This window comes from Grammomys surdaster, unplaced genomic scaffold, assembly GCF_004785775.1.
Source record: "Grammomys surdaster isolate TR1022 unplaced genomic scaffold, NIH_TR_1.0 243, whole genome shotgun sequence".
NCBI lineage: Eukaryota > Metazoa > Chordata > Mammalia > Rodentia > Muridae > Grammomys > Grammomys surdaster.
The window spans coordinates 1,589,449-1,610,213 of record NW_021604688.1 but is presented as its reverse complement, the minus strand read 5'-3'; the positions used below and the strand labels follow the sequence as shown (position 1 = coordinate 1,610,213).

At 44.7% G+C, this 20,765-nt stretch overlaps 1 protein-coding gene across 1 annotated transcript in view; it reads left to right on the top strand.

Annotated features, from left to right (window-relative positions):
- The window catches only part of B4galt6 (beta-1,4-galactosyltransferase 6), a 56,401-nt gene that overhangs the window by 21,032 nt on the left and 14,604 nt on the right, over positions 1–20,765 (top strand). The window contains exons 3-4 of the mRNA XM_028774850.1: positions 5,838–5,951; positions 19,196–19,320. Coding sequence (XP_028630683.1) covers positions 5,838–5,951; positions 19,196–19,320 — 239 coding nt within the window. The remainder of the gene's footprint in view (positions 1–5,837; positions 5,952–19,195; positions 19,321–20,765) is intronic.

Sequence of the window (20,765 nt, the reverse complement as noted above, 5' to 3'; positions counted from 1 at the left end):
CAGGGCTGTGTGGGACAGTGGTGAGGTGCAGGGCTGTGTGGGGCAGTAGTGATAGGCTTGTTGGGATAAACCTGGTGCACATCCTTATTTAATGGATGCTTAGAGTGAGGCCATCGGGCTCTAAGGAGTTCCCATGGCACCTTCTGGGGTTCCTGCCTGCAGCCGGGAAGCTGTTGGGGGGTGTCCTTTGGTCCCCTTCTTTTCTCTGTTCTTTCCATTTGAGAGTGGTGTTGGGACCTGCCCAGCCCTTTTCAGTTGGAGGCTTCCATGTCTCTGGGTGTGGTTCTGGGAGAGAGCAGGCGGGTGGGCGGGCTTCCTGGAGCTCATTTTGTTACCATACACTCATTAGATGAAATCACGTCTGCCTGTCACCGGAGCTGCGGTGAGGCCCATGTGTGTCTGTCACTAGTATGCGTGTAGCATTTGGAAAGCTCGCAGGGCTTTGAAAGTCATGGTGTCACCGTGGATCCTGTGCAAAGGCCACCTTCATAGGAATAATGATTTGTGTGGGTTTTTTCAGTGTCATTTCCACAAGCTTAAGTCAGTCTGTTTTGTCTGTCAGCCATGAGGTGTTTATTTGCAGTATGTTTCTTGGATGCCATAGGTACATAATTCTGGAAGTTAAAGACAATTTGATTTCAGTTAAGGGTGATGTTCAGGATAGTGGCTCGGTGTTGGGTCAGCTGAAGTGGCACAGATGAAGGCTTGGGCAGCGTGGAAGCATTTCTGTGAGTCTCTTAGTGGCTGGTGCTCTCCATGGTCATTTATTTAGCTCTGACATGAAAGTGATTAGCCAGCATCGCATGCCTTTCGGGCACTTAAAAAAATTATTGTTGGATTTTATTAAAGCTGATATAAGTGATGATTGTGTCCTTTTATAAAATATGTAATCAGTCTAGCCCTAGATTACCCACTTGGGCCTTCTTTTTCTCCTCAGACTCCCTCTAGGGAGTGATGGTTAAATTTATTTTATAGAAATAACCAAAGACTTTGAAATTTAAGGGAGTTAGCTGTGAGTCTGTAGAATTGTAGAATGTGGAAAAGGAGAGGCCCAGGTATTAGTGACACATATTAATCAAGTATGCAGAACAAGAAAATACTGTGATTTAAGTTACCACACATAACACTAAGGAGTTACTTGGCGGGGCTGGACAGGTGTCTCAGTGGTTATTGAGAGCAGAGGACCCCAGGTCAGGTCTCAACATCTATGTAGGATAGCTCACAACCTCCACTAACTCAAGTTCCAGGGTACCCACATGTGCTGTATAGTCAGTCTCTGTCTGTCTGTCTGTCTGTCTGTCTGACACACACACACAAGTAAGACAGTTTTATAAAGGAGAAATGGTGGTGAGCTGGCATCGTTCCTGTGCCTGTCATCCCAGCATTTGGGAAACTGGGGCAGGAGTGCTGGTGCAATTCCAAGGCTAGCCTGGGCTACAAAATGAATTGAGTTCTAGGCTACCCTGAGCTAGAATAAGATCTTACCACAAACCACCACCAAGTAACCCAGAAGCAGACAAAAATGGTACTTGAGAGCTGTGAGAGAATGCTAGTAGTTTTTCTTCTTAGTGGGAGCACACAAAGGCAGCAGACCCAGGACGGCCACTTCCATTCCCAACTGCTGTGAGTGAGCACTGTGCCACGGGTGTCTAAGGAAAGCAGAGGAGGTTAAGAAGGTCATTGACATAGAGCTGGACTGTCTGTCCCCCACTGCAGTATTTACAGAGGGAAGCAGTGTGATGTACATATGAGAGACAGAGGGAGAGGGGGAGAGAGAGAGAGGGAGGGAGGGAGGGAGAGAGAGAGAGGGAGGGAGACAGATCTAATATCAGAAAGCAAGCTATAAAAAGGGTTTCTTCAGTTTTCACTTGGAGTAATCATTTCTTATTTTAAGGTAGAGGAGGGTTATGATAAAAAGTTTCTGTGACTCGCCCTTTCCTTCAGTTCTAGTGCTCAGAGAACAACCTTGAATCTATCTCACAATTGATTCTGTATTTATGTTGATATCTCTTCACGCTGCGCATGAGCGATGCCGCTGAGCTGCCTGCCCTGCTTACTCTGCTGCTATCCCTGCTCCCTCTGCTCTGGCCTCCACACCTGAGTAAGGACAGGACTTAGAATCAAACCCGCACGGTTCAGAATGTAAACTGTGGTTCTGTGTTCCTAGAGCCAAGTGTTTTAGATCGCTGTTTGCCCACACTCCGCACCGCTCCACCCCTCCATGCCACGCCCACCCCTCCACGCCCCTCCCCACTCTTCCACGCCCCTCCTACCCCCCCACGCCCCACCTCACTCCTCCACTCACCACCTCCAGCCCCGACCCTCACCCTCCACACTTTCACTCAGCATGTCTGCTGTCATTGGGAATTCCCTGGGGCTGTGTAGACAGACTGTGAGCCATGCTTAGGAAGGGTTCCAGGTACCCCTGTGGTATTTTCTGTCCTCTATTGTTACTTTTGAGAACAAAAGTAGCCGGGCAGTGGTGGCACACGCCTTTAATCCCAACCCTTGGGAGGCAGAGGCAGGCGGATTTCTGAGTTCGAGGCCAGCCTGGTCTACTGAGTGAGTTCCAGGACAAGCCAGGGCTACCCAGAGAAACCTTGTCTAAAGAGAGGGAGGGAGGGAGGGAGGGAGGGAGGGAGGGAGGGAGGGAGGGAGAGAGTGAGAGAGAGAGAGAGAGAGAGAGAGAGAGAGAGAGAGAGAGAGAGAGAGAGAGAGAGAGAGACCTGGAGACATTGGGACCCTGGACCCTCGCTCTTCCTTTGCACCCTTCTCCATTTAATCTGTTTTTGTACTGTCAGATTTTACAGAGCCCCCCTCACTCTGTCTTTCTTCTTTTCTGGGCTGACCGAAGCCGTGGCTCTGGGCACTGTCCTGGCTTTTGTGAGGGTGCCTTCTGGTGCTGATTTCTTGGCTCATTTGTTGCCCTCTTCTGGTTCTCTTTTTACTGTCTACGCAATTGCCTTGATTCTATTACAAACCTTTAATACGATTTAAATTTTTCTCATACACTTATCTGTAATTTTAAAGAATTTTTTTGTTTTCTTTTATTTTCAGTGTTGTTACTTGGTTTTTCTTGAGGTAGTGACTCTCTTCATACCTCTGGCTGTCCTGGAATTCACTGTGTAGACCAGGCTGGCCTGGAGCTCAGAGATCCGCCTGCTTCTGCCCATAAGCCCTAGGATCAAAGGCGTGCAACAGCAAGCTCAGCTTGTTTGTTTTTATTAACTATGAATTTGAAATAAGAAGAATCCCTTTTCTGTCAAATGAAAAAGGAAGCTTTAGTTGTATTTTAACAAGTAGGGAAGTTTTATTTATTGATTAAATAATTATAAGTAATTATAGGCAACTCTAAGGTATAAATCTAAGAATTTGACAAAGATCTGCAGACACCCACAGCAGTAGTAATAATCAAGTATTTTTAGTGGAGAGGGAGAATCTTTTTTTGAGACAGAGCTTCCCTGTGTGGTCTTGGCTGTCCAGGAACTTGCTCTGTAGACCAGGCTGGACTCAAACTCAGAGATCCAACTGCCTCCAGAGTGCTGCAGTCACGCGCCACCACTGTCCAGCAAGAATCTTTTTTTTAAAGAGTTACTTTTATTTTTGAATTATGAGTGTGTGTGTATGTCTCCGTGTGGGCAGATGTGCATGTGAGGGAGATGCCCATGGAAGACAGGAGAAAAGGAGAAAAGGAACTGGAGTCACAGGTGGTTCTGAGTTCCTGTGTGGATGCTAGAAACTGAACTAGGGTCCTCTGCAAGACCACTGTGTGCTCTTAAAAACTGAACCATCCCTCCAGCCTCTTAGTTCATGCTTAGCACAGTTCCTCCCACTGGCAGAGCAGAATTCCCTTATGAAAGAAGAAATGGCTTTTAAAGATTCTGTAATCGATATGCCCAGATACATTTTTATAAAGCTCCTTGAAGGAGTGCGCCTCATTGGACCTCATTGTCTTGGTTTATGTTGAGTACAGTGTAAGTCTCTCAGATACTAGGTGAGAATAGAGAGTTTGGCCGCAAGAGGAGGGTTTATGATTTTGGTCTGCCCCTGGGGACAGTAAATGCTGACTGCTCTGTCTTCCCTGCCCCTGTGGCTTGGAGCAGTTCCCTGCCAGCTGCTTTCCAGGGCTCCTGAGAGCTGCATGGGGACCCTAGGGGCCTCCCATATCCTGGTGAGCTATGCTGATCTGTTTGCCATGTTAGGCTTTCCTGGCAGTTCAGCCAATGCCTTACTGACAAGTTCCTCAGTTAACAGTACAGGCTTTCATGTAGGCCTTTGGGACCGAACCTTTTTCCTTGTGCTTCTATCTCTTCTTTGGGTTTGGACCCAGAGCCTTTGCCTATCTCATTGGCCTGTTAGGAGTCTTGGCAGTGGGGCCTGGAAGTGGAGTGTAGCTCTGCTCAGAAATGTCTGCCACCAACTTCATTGATGGTGACAATTTCTGGACTGGGGCGGTGCTTAACCTGCAGTGGTTCTTCTCACACATGCTATAATTACCACAGTGCTGCTTTCCCATGAGTCAGAGGGTTTAGCTTTCACTGAGGACTGCGGGAGTATGTTTACAGTGTCTGTGTCCATGGTTGGATGTAGCAGGCATAGCAGTTGGGCAGTTGTCGCTGTGTCATCTCTATTAACTACTCTAGGCCAGCTTCCCCCACACAGCAGGGAGTGGGCACACCCTGGTCCTCAGATTTGCATCTCGCATCAGTGCCCTAGAGAGTAAACTGAACTGTGACCCTGGATTCCCTTTGTCAAACTCCTGTGTTTGTTACTGTCTCATCTTGGGTTTGTACTCTGTCACTCACAACTAAAGCTATTGAATAGTTTCATGAGATTATTCAACGTGTGTGTGTATGTGTGTGTGTATGAGAGAGAGAGAGAGAGAGAGAGCGCCTGCTATGCATGTATGTGTATGCACTTACTCTTCTGTGTACATTTGGAGGCCCCAGGTTGACACTGGGTATCTTCATCTATGACTTCCACCTTCAGTGTTTGAGACAGGCTCTCTCCCTGAACCCTGTTGTTTCAGCTAGACTGGCTGGTTGCCAACCCCCTGGAACCTTACCTATCCCAGTGCCTGTGTTTTAGATATTTACATGGTTGTTTGTATCTGAACTCAGGTTCTCATGCGTGCATAGCAAGCACTTTATCCACGGGGCCATCTCTCCAGTCCTCTTAGTGATTTCATCTTAACAAATCCCAAAATGCCAGAAGTAGGTATCAAAATGAGAAACCGACTGTTGCATTCTGAAGGCAAGAACATGCTGGAACGGGGTCTGAATGCCAGCATTTGCTGGTACTCCAGGCCGTTGTTCTGAGTGTGGTGGAACCTCATAACCCTGAGGAAAACAGGCCTAATTTAATAGTTCCAGGCACCTCAGGAACGGGTTGCAGCCTGCAGGCTAAGAATATGACTGACTTGAAGTAAGTTCAGTGGATAAATCTTGGATTTTCCTGGGTGAGGTGGCAAGGAATTGTCCATCCCCTGTACCCTTCTGCTCTGTACTCAAGTAGCAGTGTGCAGATGGTGTGCACAGTTGGGAGACTGAAGGAGTCCTTGTTCCTTTAGGTTGGACCCAGCCATGGGGGTAAGGGAACAAGTGGCTGCTGGCTGCAAAAGGCACTGTTGTGTTTTGTGTGTAAGGGGGAGGGCCTGTGGCTTTCTGCTTCTCTCTTGGGAAGTCCTGCAGAGTGTCTGGCCTAGCTGTGGTATGCTTTATTCATATCCTTTCCAGGTCGTTGCTTGTAACTGCTGCTGTGCATACTACAGTCCGCTCCATACTGTGACATAAGGCAATATTGGGTTGTAAATTTCTTCTTCTCTCTCTCTTTCCAAGATTATCCTGAAGGCAATAATACAAGTGACTATCTTGTTCAAACAACAACATATCTTCCGCAGAACTTCACGTATTCACCGCACCTCCCCTGTCCAGAGAAGCTGCCTTATATGCGTAAGTGCGACTGCATTTTCTTATAGTTGAACTGTTTCCTTGTCATTATAAAAGATTATAAATGTCAGGCAGTGGTGACGTACACCTTTAATCCCAGTACTTGGGAGGCAGAGGCAGGCAGATTTCTGAGTTCAAGGCCAGCCTGGTCTACAGAGTGAGTTCCAGGACAGCCAGGGCTACACAGAGAAACCCTGTCTCGAAAAACCAAAACAACAACAGCAACAACAACAACAAAAAAGATTACAAACAACGTGGTTTGAGCATGCCATCAGATGGGTCATTATTGTGGGTGCTAACATTCTTAATATACTGCATAGGTTTCCTTTTTATTTTTTTATTTTAAATATTGGAAGGGTAGTGAATACTACTTTAGAAGATGGATAATTGAAAAGCTGAAGAAAAATACAAAAGAAAAAAAAGCTAATGAGAAATACCTGTATTTCCCCCATTCAGATTTGAAAATGAATACTTTGTCTTTAAATACTTTAAATTCTCTTAAAGAAGATTTAAAAAGAATAACTAATGTGTTTTCTCTCTAGATTTATTAGAACATTATAAATAAATAAAGACTTTCTTCCTTTCCCAAGTGTTAGTTCCCCATCCCTCCCTCAGAAATGACCTGGTTTCTGTTTGATGTGTGTACATATAGATTTTTTATAAACTTGGTTTTGCACAGATAAATGGAGAGAACAAATACATAATTTCAAAAGCTTTACGAATATCCCTACCCAAGAAACTATCTCCAACTGAGAATCACTTACAAAGGCAAAGCCAGTTTTCTCCAGTGGAGTGTCATAGGGTACACAAGCATTCTTAAGGGTGGGTCCCATGTCCGGAAGTAGTTGGCCAACACAAAAATGAACTTAATAGTATTTCTGGAGGTTTTTCACTTTCATTTTATTTTATAATGATTTGTCTGGGCTTTTTCTTCTTTTTTAATCTTACAGGGTTCTCCCCCCCCATACTATGTTTTCTGATTTTGTGGGGTTTTTTTTTTAGTGGAGTTTCTATTTGCATATACGTATCCCTACATGTGCATGTGTGCTGTGTTTTAGTGGAGTTTCTATTTGCATATACATATCCCTACATGTGCATGTGTGCTGTGTTTTTTTGGCTTTTTTCCCCACCCTATTTGTTTCTTTGTTTTGTCCTGTTCTGGTTGCTTTTGATATTTACTTATTTATTATTTTATTTTGGTTTTTAAATTAGATTTTTATTTGTTTCATGAGAGAGAAAAGAAGAAAGGGTGTGGATCTGGGTGAGTGTGGAGGGTCTAGGAGGAGATGGGGAGGGGAACCATGACCATAATATATTCTGTGAAGAAAAATCTGTTTTCAATTAAAAAATGAGATAAAGAACCCCAACTCCCCATTAGACGGTTGTATAAATGACATGTCACTCTGTGGTCTGAGTTTTTCAGCTGGTGTTTTGAGAGTTACTCATGGTCTTCCATGTGGGTCTGAGTTGTTTCTCTGAACTACTGTGGAAAATGTCTTTACATACACACGCTGTGTTTTATTTTCCAGTTCTCACCTGACAGGCTGCTAGGTGGTTTCCACTCTAACTGAAAAAAGGAAAACAAATCCTCTTATCTTCCTTATCAAGAGAGCAGTATCCCCAGCCCTTCCTGCTCCTGTGTGTGTGAGTGAGTGTGTGTGTGTGTGTGTGTGTGTGTGTGTGTCCGTGTGCGCACACATATGTGAGCACTGGGAGTTGATACATGGGGTTGGCTGCTGTGCCAGCACCTCAGCTTCCCTCAAGTTACTGTAGTAAGCAGGGCTGGTTTATATCACTGTGATGTTGATGGACCTTGTGGTCTTTCCAAAAAATTATTTAACTATGTTTCATTGGAAGGCTTTATGTACATGTCAGCATTCATGAGGGTTAGAAGATGGTGTCCGATTCCCTGGAGCTGGAGTTGTAAAAGTGGTTGGGAATTTCCCAGATATGGGTGTTGGGGACCAAACTCCAGACCTCTGGCAGAGCGTGAAGCATTCCTAACCTGTGAGCTGCCTCTCCCCTTTTAAACTGATCAAACAGTAAACACAATATCCCATTAAATAAGGTTTGTTTGGGTTTTTTTTTTTTTTTTTTTTTTTTTGTCTTTTCGAGACAGGGTTTCTCTGTGTAGCCCTGGCTGTCCTGGAACTCACTCTGTAGACCAGGCTAGCCTCGAACTCTCGAACTCAGAAATCCGCCTGCCTCTGCCTCCCAAGTGCTGGGATTAAAGGCGTGAGCGACCACTGCCCGCTTAGAAAATCTTTTATGAAGATCAAATCACGTTTTTTTTTTTTTTTTTTTTAAGTAAATCTCTTTAAGACTTACTTTTTTTAAAGAAAGATTTCTTTACCTTGATACCATACAAATATCTTTATTTCCTATCAATTTTTTATTGGATATTATATTTACATTTCAGATATTATCCCCTTACTCCAATCCCCCCTCCTATTAATTTTTAAATTTTGTTCTTATATTTTGCACCTAAAGTATAGTAGTGACCTAGGTGCTGTAATTTAAATATATTTTTCAAGCATCTATTTTTTTTCCTGCATGGGTAAATGCTCCATCCCAGCCATCGGGAACTGCTCCTGCTGTCTTGCCCTTGGACCCCACTCCACTATTTCCGGAATACTTTCCACATGTTAGTTTGTATCTTGACTTTATGTACTTGAATATTTAAGTAAATCTTCTTGATTAAGCAGTTTACCCTGTGCTCTATTGTTCTTAGCATCCAAGTATGTTTCTTTATTCAGGAAATTGCTTTCTGCCTACCATAGTTGTGGGTTGGTTTTTAGTTAATTGTTGATTGATGTTGTAACTGTGTAATACAAAGGAAGACTGACTTTGTCACATGGTGTTAGGGTATGGCTTTCTCCATGGAGAGTGCATCACCAGAAGGTTCTGTAGTTCACATGGCCCCTACGTACTCTGAGCTTCTCTTTCAGTAGGGATGAAGTGGCACTAGGAAGTTCCTTCTTAGTGTTCCAGGGCCCTGCTGATGCTGGTGATGCTTGGGCCACATTTGCAATCCTGACCTAGAGTTCTGAACTTCAGAGCAGGCTGTACAGTAGAACTGCCAGGGGAGCCTTTATCCTGTTAGGGCACAGCTTGGAAGGTTCTGGTTTTATTGATCTAAACTGTGCCCTGGAATTAGTAAAACAAACAAAAGAGCAAGCGTTCTGATTATGCTAACTCTGTGTTGCAAGAGAAAAAGTGACTCTGAAGTGACTTGTGCTGGCTCTGTGTGTCGTGACAAAAAAGGATGCGAAGTGACTACCATGGCCTCATTTGTCATGACAGCTTTGTCTTCCCAAAATAAGTGTTTTTGTCTGTGTAATACTGAAGCCACTGGGAATTGTTCCATTGGAGTATTGATTACAGTAATTTCACCTTCCTCATTTGCATATTCAGGGAATTATAGTTGTAGGATGTTTTTGTGCTTGGTTTAGTGACTGTTTTCTTCATTAGTGGCTTATGGATCCTAATTAAACAGTTTGGAGGTATCTGCCTGCCAAGAACTGTAGGTCCGTATGCTACCGTCCCTCTCCTATGGTTCTACAGTTCCTTAGAGAGGTCTGCTCTGGCCTGGTGCTTGAGAGAGCGCAGCTTGACTGCTGCGGGCTTCATGGCTGTTGCTCCTTTCCTGTATTGTTTTAGAAAATGGGCAGTGGTGGCACATGCCTTTAAAACCAGCACTTGGGAGGCAGAGGCAGGCGGATTTCTGAGTTCGAGGACAGCCAGGGCTACACAGAGAAACCTTGTCTCAAAAAAACAAAAAATAAAAACAAAAAAAACCCCACAACAATAACAACAACAACAAAAAACCAGGCAGCCCTGCCCCAGTTGTTGCTCTCTTCACAGCGACTTCATCATGGTTCTTCTCTTCAGACTGAGCACCAGTCTCATGTCCGGGGAGCCAGGGCAGCTTTGACAGAAAAAGTGACTATGTACAGGTGATATTTGAGAAGGGGACTTGGGGACTTTGAGTCTAACCAACATAGTGAGGCTCCTGGAAATGGGGGGGGGGTGAGGGGAGAGAGAGAGAGAGAGAGAGAACACGCACTCAAGCCCTTCACTGGTGATATGACTCTGCCCAGGGCATCTTTACACCCATTGGTAACACCTGGGATTGCGGGGCCACCTTCATTATGAATGAAGACGAAGCTCAGTATAGAGTGTAAAGTTCACGAGCTATTGGATTCCTTCCTTCTTTCTCCTACTTCTTTGATAGAAGCAGACTTTCCAGTGATCAAGGGGATGAGAAGTGTATGTCATCCTGAAGCTTCAGACCTAGTTGTGCAGACAATCCTCCTGACAACGCTGACGATAGAGAGCAGCATTATGTGGTGTCTGAATGTAAACTCTTACAGTATTCCAAAGAATCGAATAGAATACCTTTCCAAGCTGTGGTTGGATGCAAGACATTCAACGATGGTGACATTTAAGCTACCTGTGCCTGCCAGATGTGATGTGAACTAACATTGTGTGCTTGGTCATAGGAGTGTAAGTTTTTCTGGATTCCTCTCTAGTGTCGCTGTAGGATGGCCAGCCCCAGATTTCTGTAATGGAGAGTGTGGATTTCAGCAGTGTTTGATATTCAATAGTGGCCAATCATACTACAGAATCTAGTTTTTTTTTTTAAACTTTATTTTAAACATGTAAGTGTTCTATCTGCATATACACCTGCATTCCAGAAGAGGGCATCAGACGTCATTACAGATGGTTGTGAGCCACCATGTGGTTGCTGGGAATTGAACTCAGGACCTCTGGAAGAGCAGACAGTGCTCTTAACCAGTGAGCCACCTATCTACCTCCTAGAATGTATCTAGCGTGTTACTTGTTTGAAGAGGGTGAGTGACTATTTCACTGCTACTAATATTTATAGGCTCTCCAGAGGGAAAATCTATGTTCAGTTTTGTTGAATCTATGTGATAACCAAGTGAAATAGCAATTTGTCCTCAGCTAGGGCGTAAATACATGCTTAGCAGAGGTGTTTCGATTTTGATTTTTCTGGGTGAGGTAAAGAAGGGAAATGCCAGTTGTGTATGATACATAACAACGAAGACAGATTTCCACCGATTATCTTCTTGTCATCCAAATAGAATACACTTGAAGTGACTTCCTTACTCTGTCCTTGCCTTGATAGTTCCCATAGTTACAAGCCTTATGAATGCAGGAACTTTCTAAGATGAATTTAATAAGTGAATTGGAATTCAGTAAAGAGGGAAAAGCAAATAAACTTTAGAAGAGCTCACATAATGCTAACCGTAACAAACTGTCGTGTTCTGAGGATGTCAGCTGTAGAGACAGGTGGGAGCCTTTGAGAGTGAATGAGAGCTGTCAGTCAGTGACTGGGCTGCAGGCCTGGGTGTACACAGGGGCTCTCACTTAGTGTGATTCTGTAGAACTGGCCAGCAGCAGGCATTGTCCCAGTATTCTGTTCTCAGAGAGAGGCCTGAGATAGAAGGGATGGTCACTGAGGGAACTTCAAGACAATCCAGCACAAGGCTATAAGAGAAACCACCATGGAGCTGACAGGGACCTTACATGCTCTGTAGTGGGGAGGGCAGCTCCAGCTGGAGGGGCTGTAAGTGGCTCACACTCAAGGTGAACCTGAAGTAGAAGGGTCTGTGTATAGTGCTAGGGAATCTTCAGGCATCAATGAGATGGCTTTGGAGGGTGTCAGGCCTGGTCCTCAAATGGAAAGGATTTCGTCATGAGTCTGCAGGTTTCTTCAATCAGAACACAATTTTGAAAGGTGACAGAATGGGGGTGGGGAGAGTTTGGGCACTGCTGTGTGGGAATGAGGCTGTTCAAGAAGGGCAGGTGAATGATGGACTAGGTGTGTTCTCCACAACGGTTGTTCACTTGGGAATTTCAAAGAGATTTGGGAGAGGCTGGAGTCAGGGACACTGGTGAGGAATGGAACACCCTTGGCCAGATGTCACATCTGCCTGAAGGATATCTGACTTGATGACCCTTTACTGAGGCAAACAATTCACAGAAACATTCCTGAAGCAAACAACTCACAGAAATACCCGAGATGGAGAAGGGGAATTTATGAGTTTAGTTGCACACGTTTTATTGGGAGTTCAGGGAAATTAGCTTGGGGACTGCATTTTGTGAGAGGAACAGAGCTGGGAAGAGGAAGTGAGACCGAGAGGAGGCTGACTGGCTGTGAGAGGCCCTGCAGTTGGGGGGAGAGAGCTGACTGAGAAGAGCACACTGGGAAGGACATGGAGTCCCAGGTAGAACGAGGAACTGTGGACCAACTGCTGTGGGAGTCTGTAGAGAAAGGGAAGGGACACAGGGATGTCCTCAGGTGGGCGAGCTAGCTGTCCCCCAGGCCACATGGTGGACTGTCCCTGTGGAGATGAGTCCCAGAAGTTAAGGCCTTGCTTCTATGGAGTTTGATACAACTAAGAGGTCTGTGTATGTGTGAGACAGAGGGGTGGAGTAGTAGGAAGAGGAAGAGGAGACAGGAAGGGAGGGAAGGAGGGGCAGAGAAGGTCAGGTAGGGCAGGGGGGACACAGAAAACTAGCAAAGTAGGACCAAGTGCTTGGAAAGGGAGGAACAGAGTGGAAAGTGGAGTCAGCTAATCACTCACGGAAGGGTGACTCACCAGATAACCAGGGAAGCCTGCCAGGGCACTCACAATGTAACCCTTGGCTGGATCTGTTGGAGGCAGTAGATGAGGGATTGTCACATCATGGTAGGATTACTCTGTGCTTTTCTAAAGTGCTTTGTGTTAGCTGGAGAATCCAGGCAGAGCCATTGCTTCAAGGTCAGAGTTGAGTCCAGTTGAGGTTTGGAAAGCGAGTACAGACAGGTGTTGGTGAAGGTGTGGGCACTGTGCTAGTTGAAGGCCATTTGGCTATGTTTTCCTGAATGTGGTTTGGATGACAGGTATTGGAATCAGCTGGGGGTGTTTATTCAAACCCAGGCCTCCAACAGCCCAAACCAATCAGACCTCTAAGCAAAGGTTTGCATTCTTTGTTGCAGACCACACTGTATATGGTTTAGGAAGATAGAGTCTATGGAAAAATACTAGAGAGACTCTGGGAAACCTGGGTGAAAAATTTGGTTGAGAGATTGAGTAGCACAAAAAAAGGCTAGCCCGTGCTGTGAAGAGCCTCTTGGTCGCCTCTTGGCAGAGCTTACAATTTCTTTCAGTCACACTCAGGTCTGAAGATGAAATTGTCATTGCTTGGTGTCCCCAAGCCACCACATTTACTGCAAGCTACTTTGCAGAATGCCCTGTCTTTATACTGTTTATTGTTTTTCAGTCTTTTGTGGTCATGTGACTGTCCTTTCCTGCTTGAGATGCTGAGGGTTGAATTCTACATTCTTCCTTTGGGAAATCAGACTCAGCAGTCGAAAATATACACAGGAGAGAGTTGGTCACCACAGACATGCCTCATGGGTCTCTATTGACACAGAGGTATTGAAAGTCCAAAACTCACATTTAAACAAGAGCACCCTCTAAGCTGGCAAACCTTTTTTTATGAGGCTGGGTGTAGAGGTCATAACTGCAACAGAACAAAGACACTACCTTCAAAATGCTGTGGAGGGCGCTTCCAGGAAGGGAAGGGGTCGGGTGAGAAGAGAGAAGCTGTATTTGATGGTACAGTGGATGTCTGCGCCGGAGGACCGTTTTCCAGGGTGTGCAGGGCAGGAGGCACCTGTCAGGGAATGGAGAGTTGTAGAGAGAGTAGCTGGTGTGGCTATTGGCAGAAACTGTAAGGTGTTGAATGTGTGGCACAAGGAAGCAGACGGTTTGGAGAAGGCAGGTAGAAGCGTGCAGACACCTTCTTTGTGCTTGGCTTTATTTAGGGTTACGGATTTGGCAATGTGACCTTGCATTTTGCACACTTTGGAAGCAAGAGAAGGGTTTCTGTGAGATGAGAAGCTAGTAGTGGTGCTAATTTATACAGATCATTGAGACACGGTGCATGGGGATTTCTTGGCATGTGACTGTATCTGGGAAACACATCTGAAAAGGCAGAAGCAGATGATGTATTTTCTTGATTTCATTTGCATAGTGGCTTTTTGGGACAAGAAAGAAGCATTTTGTTTAATGCACACGATGTACTCTGTGACAAAGCAAAAAGGAAAGTACAAGTGAGTGTCTCAGAAGCAGGGAAGAGGTAAACAGTGGTGGCCGGTTATGTCTTCTAAGGCAACTGTCAGATTTTTTTATTGTTGGGGAAGGGGAAGACAATTTGGCAGCGTCTGGTTAAAGATACGAGTCTCCCTAGGAATCCCCAGTGTTCACAGGGTGGATTACAAGGCAGAGTTGGGAACAGAAACAATAAGAGTGACTGGAGATTCAGTTGTTTATTGTTTGTTAGTTGTGCAGAACAAATCAAGGAAAACCACATGTGGGTGTGTGTTGGGGGCAGGTGAGTGCTAAGAACTGTGTACTGTTTAGGAGACAAGGGCCTGGGAAGTTATGGGATGTGGGTCATTTACACATGGAATATTTTTGGTACAAGTGTTTTCAAAGAAGTGTTATAGCACCTGGTGGAATCAGAATACAAATGCAGGTAAGAAAGGAAGTGGAGTGCAGCAGCTTTACTGTCACCATACATGGTTACATACATCCACACACACAACCATCCATGCATGCAGCCATCCACGCATGCAGCCATCCACGCATGCAGCCATCCACGCATGCAGCCATCCATGCATGCATCCATCCATCCACGCATGCAGCCATCCTTCCATGCATGTATCCATCCATCCATGCACGCATCCATCCACACACACATCCATCCACGCACGCATCCATCCACGCACGCATCCATCTACGCACATGTCCAGCCACCTACTCACTTATCCACGCATTTATCTATCTGTCTACCTACCCTCATCCAGCCACCTACCCCCACCCATCTATTTATTCATCCATCCATCTACCCATCTATCCATGCATCTATCTATCCACCCACCCATCTATACATCCATCTACCCACCATCCATTTATCCGTGCCAAAGGTACTACTTAGCATTGAGATTTATAACTAAAACCACTGTTTTATGCTTAGAAAACTCTGGTTTGGTTATTTCGAAAATAGCTGAGTAAGACAGCATTGTGGAGTTATGGAAATTCAAGAAGTCTATGTAAGGCATTTGAAAGAGTGCTGGTGTTAGTTTCAAAGAGGATAGTCATATTCAACATAGAGCTAGACTGGGCAGCTGGAGGGTGGGGGAGAGAGCATCCTTCTCATGAGAGGAATATTCCTGGGAGTCTTTCACACTGTCACTAGAGGTCTGGACAGTGTATATTTAAATCCCTATGGGGCAAAACAGTCAAGCAAAGAATTAGGAATTAGGCTTTTCTACTCAAAACTGTAGAGCTCTCCCAACCCCCACTCCCACTCTCTGGGCAAGTGATTAAATCATTTCAAACTGTTGATTTTTAGGGAAAGAGCCCTCTGCCTACAGATCAGAAGTCTTATACATGAGTTGTAAGTAGGATATAAGCTTGAGTAACTCACATGGATTGAATGCTTGTAATTGTGAGGTTTGCATTTAATAGAAAAAGAAAACAAAGCCCCAGTCTTGCCTAGAGATATGTTATAATCAATCCACTGTGTCATAGCCTGTCTTTGGTCATTGAGAACCCAACAGGCCCCAGAGTCATCAGGTTCAGCTTCAAGCCTGGAGGCATTGCTTCACGTGTGCACGTCCAGGAGGCTGGAGTCTTGTGTCAACAGTGGTGCAGTATTCTCGTTCACAACAGCAGTCCTTGGATTTATGGGTGTGGCTGTAAGACTGACAGCTGGCTTGCCTTGGTTTAGGCTCCACCCTTCCCCTTTGCCCTCTAGGTAACTGGCAGAGCCTCATATACACCTGGCTCCTCTGAAGATGACTGCCAGATGCTTTTGTAAAGCACTGAGACTTGTAGGGGCCAGCTGTTACACAAGAATGGAAGTGGCTTTCCTTAAGGTCCAGAAGACAGGCAGGATGGCCTCATGTCATTGGGTCACCTCTGCCCTTCAGAGCAAGGTGTTAGGATTACAGAGCCAAGAGCAATGGCTACCTAGGGAAGCTGATAACAGACAAGGTGGGTTGCAAGTGAGAGAAGCAATCAAAGGGAAGGTGAAGACAAGGTGCTTCAGGCATCCTTCAGCCAGCCAGCAGGAGCCCATAAGGCCTGACTCCTGATTTAGTGGAATATATATATGCATTAGAGATTGAAATTGAACTGCAAAGGATGCTGGGAAACCTGATGATGATAATTATGGCTGCTGAGCTGAGAAAGCTGGAGAAAAGACAAAAAATTGTTAACAGCACAAGAACACAAAGTCCTACCTATTATTTAGGTAAGCTACTTGTACTGTAGCCTGGTCACTAGCTAGCATTTTAGTAGGCTGCTTACTTTAAAATGCATCTGATATATTTGTGTGCCTTATTTATTTATTTATTTATTTATTGATTGATTTATTGATTGATTGATTGATTGTGTATGAGTACACTATCATTGTCTTCGGACACATCAGAAGAGGGCATCGGATCCCATTACAGATGGTTGTGAGCCACCATGTGGTTGCTGGGAATTGAACTCTGGATCTCTGGAAGAGCAGTCAGTGCTCTTAACCTCTGAGCCGTCTCTCCAGCCACTATTTGTGTGATTTTTATTTGATGAGTGCTAAATTTTCTTTGTGCTTTATGACCAAGTCTCGGTATTTTATGCCTGATGTTAAGGGTTTCTCTTACATTTGACTTGCCTTCCTTTGTAGAGCTCATTCTGTTTTACATACATAAATCTTAAGATCAGCTGCTTTGCATAGCTTGTCTCCTGAAAGGGTGGGTATTAGTTTATAAATTTGTCAGTAGAACAGACTGGCATTAGAAGACAGATTTTCCTTTTGGTTCACTCTGGTACTCATAGGGACTTATGTTTACAAATACTGCTCTGTAGTGTGTATGTATGTGTGTATGTGAGTGTGTGAGTGTGAGAACTCTGCCAGGCCTGCTCCATCAGATGAGGTGGGATGGGAGGGGAGACCATGTTGAGACCTGAGCATACAGACTAGAGGAGGAAAGGGAGAGGATACCTGGAGAAGGGACCAAGTGACTCCCGTGTACAGTTGTGGCTGCAGGATGCTCTGAAGACGCAGGACCATCATGGGCAGTTGGTCTAATCTTATAAGATGAGGAAGCTAAAAGAAAGACTTGACCGGAGGGCATTCTACACTGATTTGTACCTATTTTGGACTTTAGCAGGTGTCGGGTTATATAAACTGCTACATGTGATTCTATGTTCCTGGCTTTCACTGAGGATGGGAGGACAGCATGTTTTTGAGGGATGTTAGACTCCATCTTTATCATCACCAACAAACAAGTCAGTAACTGAGGACTTAGAACAGGGAGGTGCCACAGAAACTTCATCTCAGGTAAGCTGGATCCTTGACTACACTGGTCCAGGACCAGCCAGAGTGAAGCAAAGATATTTAGACAGAGACATACAGGAAAAGATCACACATCAAAGACAGGGGTATATGAGGGCTTCTCAAGAGCAAGGAGTCCCCTAGAAGTATGTTTAGGTGACTGTATACATGACCCTGTTGCTCTTTGAACATTACCTTATTCAGAGGATGTAATTTACAATAAGATTTAAATGGTGTACAAGTTAAGTAAGCTTAAAAATATATGAGCTGGTTTGCTTATTTATCTTAAGGAATCATTTTGTTTTTTATAAAAAATATCTGGAGGCAGGTGGATTTCTGAGTTCGAGGCCAGCCTGGTCTACAGAGTGCGTTCCAGGACAGCCAGGGCTATACAGAGAAACCCTGTCTCGAAAAAAAAAATATATATATATATCTGTAAGGTGGTCTTCTGAGTGGCATTGGGGGGAGGGTCTAGCTCAAGCCCATAATCATTCTGGCCCCAAGGAAGCTCCATTTACTGTTGTCAGTGCCCTTGGGGAACTAAGCCCTGCCTTTGCAGCTACTGTCATGTTATCAGTTGGGTTGCAGATTCTTGGCTGTCACCCAGTAAGAAATACAAAATAGCTGGGATGAGAGGCTTCTCTTTCTTCTGTGCGTTCTTTCTCTCTTGCCTCAGTACCTTGTGTGGGGCCTGTGTTCACTTCTGGTGGCTGAAGGGTGGGGAGGAAGGCCAGTAAATAAGAGGGATACCAGCCAATATTTCTGAATATATCCTGTGTGGTCTTGTCCCCCATCTTTCTATAGGTGACAATACTCTCTCAGGGAGCAGGGACTTTACTTGAGGACCTCCCGGCTCAGAGTACCCAAGTCCATGGTCTCCTCAGGCCCTTGGATAAAATGTTGTCATATTTGCATGTAACCTGTGCATGGCCTCATTCACACTTTCAGTTATCTCCAGATTGGTTGTACTGTCTAATAAATGAAGGTATCATGTATGTTGTTTGTTTATGGAAGAAAAAAATGTCTACATGACATTCTTTTTTCTCCCAATTGTTTTTGATCTGAGCTCCATCGTACCTGTTACTGTGGAGCCTGGTGATACTGCGGGCTTTTGAATCAAGTGGATCCAATCACTTTGGTTGGTACTTTTCTATAGAAGAGGATCCAGAGTCAGAGAAAGAACAGTGTCCCTCGGCTAGGGAGACTGGTGATCTGAGAGTTTTTGCCTCCTAAGCATGAGATCCTGAATTCAAGTCAGCAGAAGACATAAGAAGCCAGATGTGTTGATGCATGCTTGTAGTCCTGAGAAGGAGATGAGGGGCGGAGACAGGTGGATTCCTGTTAGCTTGCCTGTTCAGCAACGTTCTAGGTCAATGAGAGACCCTGACTCAAAAGGAGGAAGACACCTCAGGACTGAGACCGGAGGTCAGAGTTAACCTCTGACCTCTGTATCCATAAGTGCACATGCACGCGCGCAAACACACACACACACACACACACATGCACTTTAAAAATACTTGATTAGTTGTTAAATTGTTAGAGTGTGCTGTGTTAGAGTGTGGTTCAACACTTTCCAATTTTTTTTTTTTTTTTTTTTACTTAAAAGTAAAGAGCTAAAGATTTTCTTTTTCTTAAGCCTGTGTACTAAATGTAGTGTGGTGGCCATGAAAGTTACCATCTAAAGTGAAAGGAGGTGCTGTTCAACTACACGGTGGCAACAGGAGTGACCCATACTATCCATCATTCTGTGACTGATGTTGATCCCTCATGCAGTTTGAGGCAAATAAACAAATAAGAAAAGAGAGACAGAAAAAGTGAAACAGTTCTTTTTGTGTTTTGACTTGCAGGGGGATTCCTCAGTGTCAATGTGAGTGAAATCAGTTTTGATGAAGTCCATGAGCTCTTCTCTAAGGACTCAGAGATTGGGCCAGGAGGCCACTGGACACCCAAGGACTGCAAGCCCCGATGGAAGGTGAGGCGGTTTTCCTCACAGGCTGTGTGACATTTGGGGACAAGGATGTGCTTGGTTCAAAGTGAAAGTATCAAAATGTATGCATGCATTCACTGCACTGTAGCCGGTGCTGTTATTTTGAAGGCTGTAAATGCACGTGTACACGCAGAGAGTGTGTACGCATGTGCTCAGGGCCAAGAGCTTTTGGTAAAGGAATAAGACAGAGAATGGATTTCTTCTTTGGTGCTGTCTTGTTTAGAGAGGACATGAGCCATCAGTCTCTGAAGGTGTCTCCAGTGACTGCCTACGTCTACAGGCATATCCCGTCAGTTTCTGGAACTGAGAACTCTTGGAAGGATTCTAATGTCCTTGTTTTCAGTTGGGTCCAGCACTGGGTCCCCAGAGGCTTCTCAGAGGCCATGGTTGAGCTTGAAAGAAAGGCCTTGAGCTCTTTACTTGTCTGAAGGCTGAGCACAGATGCTTCACATGTCAGAATTCTATTTAATGTTTTGTATGAAAAACTGTAAGGGAGTATGTCAGCCTCTTGTGCACTTGGACAAACCACCACCACCACCATCACCACCACCACCACCACCACCACCACCACCACCACCACCACCACCACCGAAAACGGGCTGGACGTTGTTCTCAGTACTATGAAACTGATCCCGAGTGAACATGTGATGGTACTGTGTTTGAGTCCGGCATGGCACCATGCACTTGCAATGAAAACCAAGAGTCATTAAGTCAGGTGTTGTCCTCAAGGGTTATGATGTGACTTCAACCTGGAAGTAGTCTTTCTAACATATTTGTGTGTTAGTATAAAAAGAAATCTCCAATACTCTAGATTTAAATCCTCTGGAGATTTGTATGCTATTCAACTTCTCGCTTCTTAGAATGGCTTACAGACACGGCCTTGCTAGTCTAACAATGGAACATCCATGAATCCAGTAGTTGTTCAGTCCACAAGACTGATGTCTCAGCCAGTCTTCTTCGGTCTATGCCAGAATCTCAGAGATGTGAGGCTCCAATGCCAGTGAAGGAGTAGACTTCTTAGTGAGAGTGAGAACAAGCAGCCAAGAGAGCACACACACTTCCTTAGTCCGTGTCCTTATATAGGCTGCCAGCAAATGATGTGGTCCAGATTCAAGGTGGGTCTTCCCACCTCAAAAGCTCCAGAATAAAAGTAGATATTCCCAGTTAAAATGATTTAATTAAGGAAAAAAAATCTTTCCCTCATGTACCCAGCCACTTAGGTTTTAGAAAATTCCAGATGTAGTCAAGTTGAGAAGCAAGAATAGCCGTCACAATGAAATGTATGTAGGTTTTAGTTTTCAGCTAAACTAAATAAAACTGCAGGAGGAATTTTGAAGATCATTCAGAGGTGAACTATATTTGCCAAGTTCAATTCTACCCCCACCCACCCCAGCCTTTGCTTGCGTGTATGATGCCTAATAATGCCTCAT